Source organism: Fukomys damarensis, unplaced genomic scaffold, assembly GCF_012274545.1.
Source record: "Fukomys damarensis isolate Sample0158 unplaced genomic scaffold, DMR_v1.0_HiC HiC_scaffold_36, whole genome shotgun sequence".
Taxonomy (NCBI): Eukaryota; Metazoa; Chordata; class Mammalia; order Rodentia; family Bathyergidae; genus Fukomys; species Fukomys damarensis.
In genome coordinates, this window is record NW_022900948.1 from 48,487,540 (window position 1) to 48,488,724 (window position 1,185).

The 1,185-nt window shown below is 68.9% G+C and overlaps 1 protein-coding gene across 1 annotated transcript in view; it reads right to left on the reverse strand.

Annotated features, from left to right (window-relative positions):
- Lhx3 (LIM homeobox 3) overlaps positions 1-1,092 on the reverse strand; it is a 6,619-nt gene extending 5,527 nt beyond the window's left edge. Inside the window, exons 1-2 of the mRNA XM_033759004.1 lie at positions 1,029-1,092; positions 100-216 (exon numbers count right to left, since the gene is read on the reverse strand). Of these exons, the coding sequence (XP_033614895.1) occupies positions 100-216; positions 1,029-1,092 (181 nt within the window). The remainder of the gene's footprint in view (positions 1-99; positions 217-1,028) is intronic.
- Positions 1,093-1,185: the final 93 nt, after the last annotated feature.

The window sequence follows — 1,185 nt, forward strand, 5'->3', positions numbered from 1 at the left end:
TCGGGGCTGCCCCTAAGGCTCGAATCTGCTCCGCAGCTGGCTCCCGAGGGCGCCCCGAGAGCCCGGGTCCAGGTAGGAGGGGGAGCCAGACTCTCCTGCCCTGAGGTTTGGCCTCGGGAACTTCGCGCTCAGGAGGCTTCGCGATGATGGCCACCTGACCCCGCGAGGGCCGGACGCCACCCTGGTCTCCCAGCGCCACTCGCGTCTGAGTCACCCCTGGAAATGTTGGGGGGTGACTGCCAAGAGGGAAGAGGCCCAGCGCTCCCCGCGCCCTTGCTCCGGCGCACACAGAACCTCTGGCACCTGGCATCCCAGCATTCTGCCCCATGGCACTCAGGTGAGCCCACGCGAGCTGCCTGGCCCTGCGCGGAAGGCCCCAGGCACGGGCAGAGGCCTGTGCGGCCACCACAGGGGACTCTGCCAGCCACGAAGGCCCCAGGAAGCGCGGAGAAGCCAGCAGGTGGCTGTCGGCCTCCCCGCCCCACTGCCGCTGAGGACAGTGGCCCCGTCCACCTGCGTGTGTTCCTACAATGAGCTATGAGAACTCCGCTGGAAGGAGGGTGTAGGCACGGCCCCCACCCGCCCAGGCCACTCTGCCCCGTGACTCCGGGGGGCCCAGCACACCTCCTGGCTGAGTGGGCACCAGGGAGCCAGGGTGTGGGCCGTTGAGCATCAGCTGCGGCAGAAGCGGTCAGGGTGGGGAAGGGGCGGCCCCACGCTGCTGGCATCTGGCCAGCCGCCAACAATGCCTCCATTATCCCTCAACGTTTGTGGCCATGGAACAGCCCCTGGGGAGGACAGTGCAGGCGGGAGACCAGCCAGAACTTCCCCGCTGCAAGATGGGCTGGTGCGGGAGCCTGAGCCTGGAGAGATGGCCTGCTCACGCTCCCCTCGGCCTGTTGCCACTCGTGGCCCTCTGGCAGTCACCCTGGACTTGTTTCCTGGCGGTCATCCCCACCCTGCTCCCCTCCAGGCCCAGCCTGTTCTGCCAGCCCCTCCCCGTCCTCCTCGGGCACAGCAGCTCTTACCCCGTGTTCCCCCGAAGGTGCACAGGGTGTCCCCGCCCTGGTCAAGCTCCGTTTCCAGCAGCATCGCGGCGGAGCGTCGTCCAGCAGGAGTCTTGGCGCAGTCCGGGGTCAGAGCCCAGCACCGGGCGGGCGCTGTCCGCGGTGCTGAAGGAAGCGC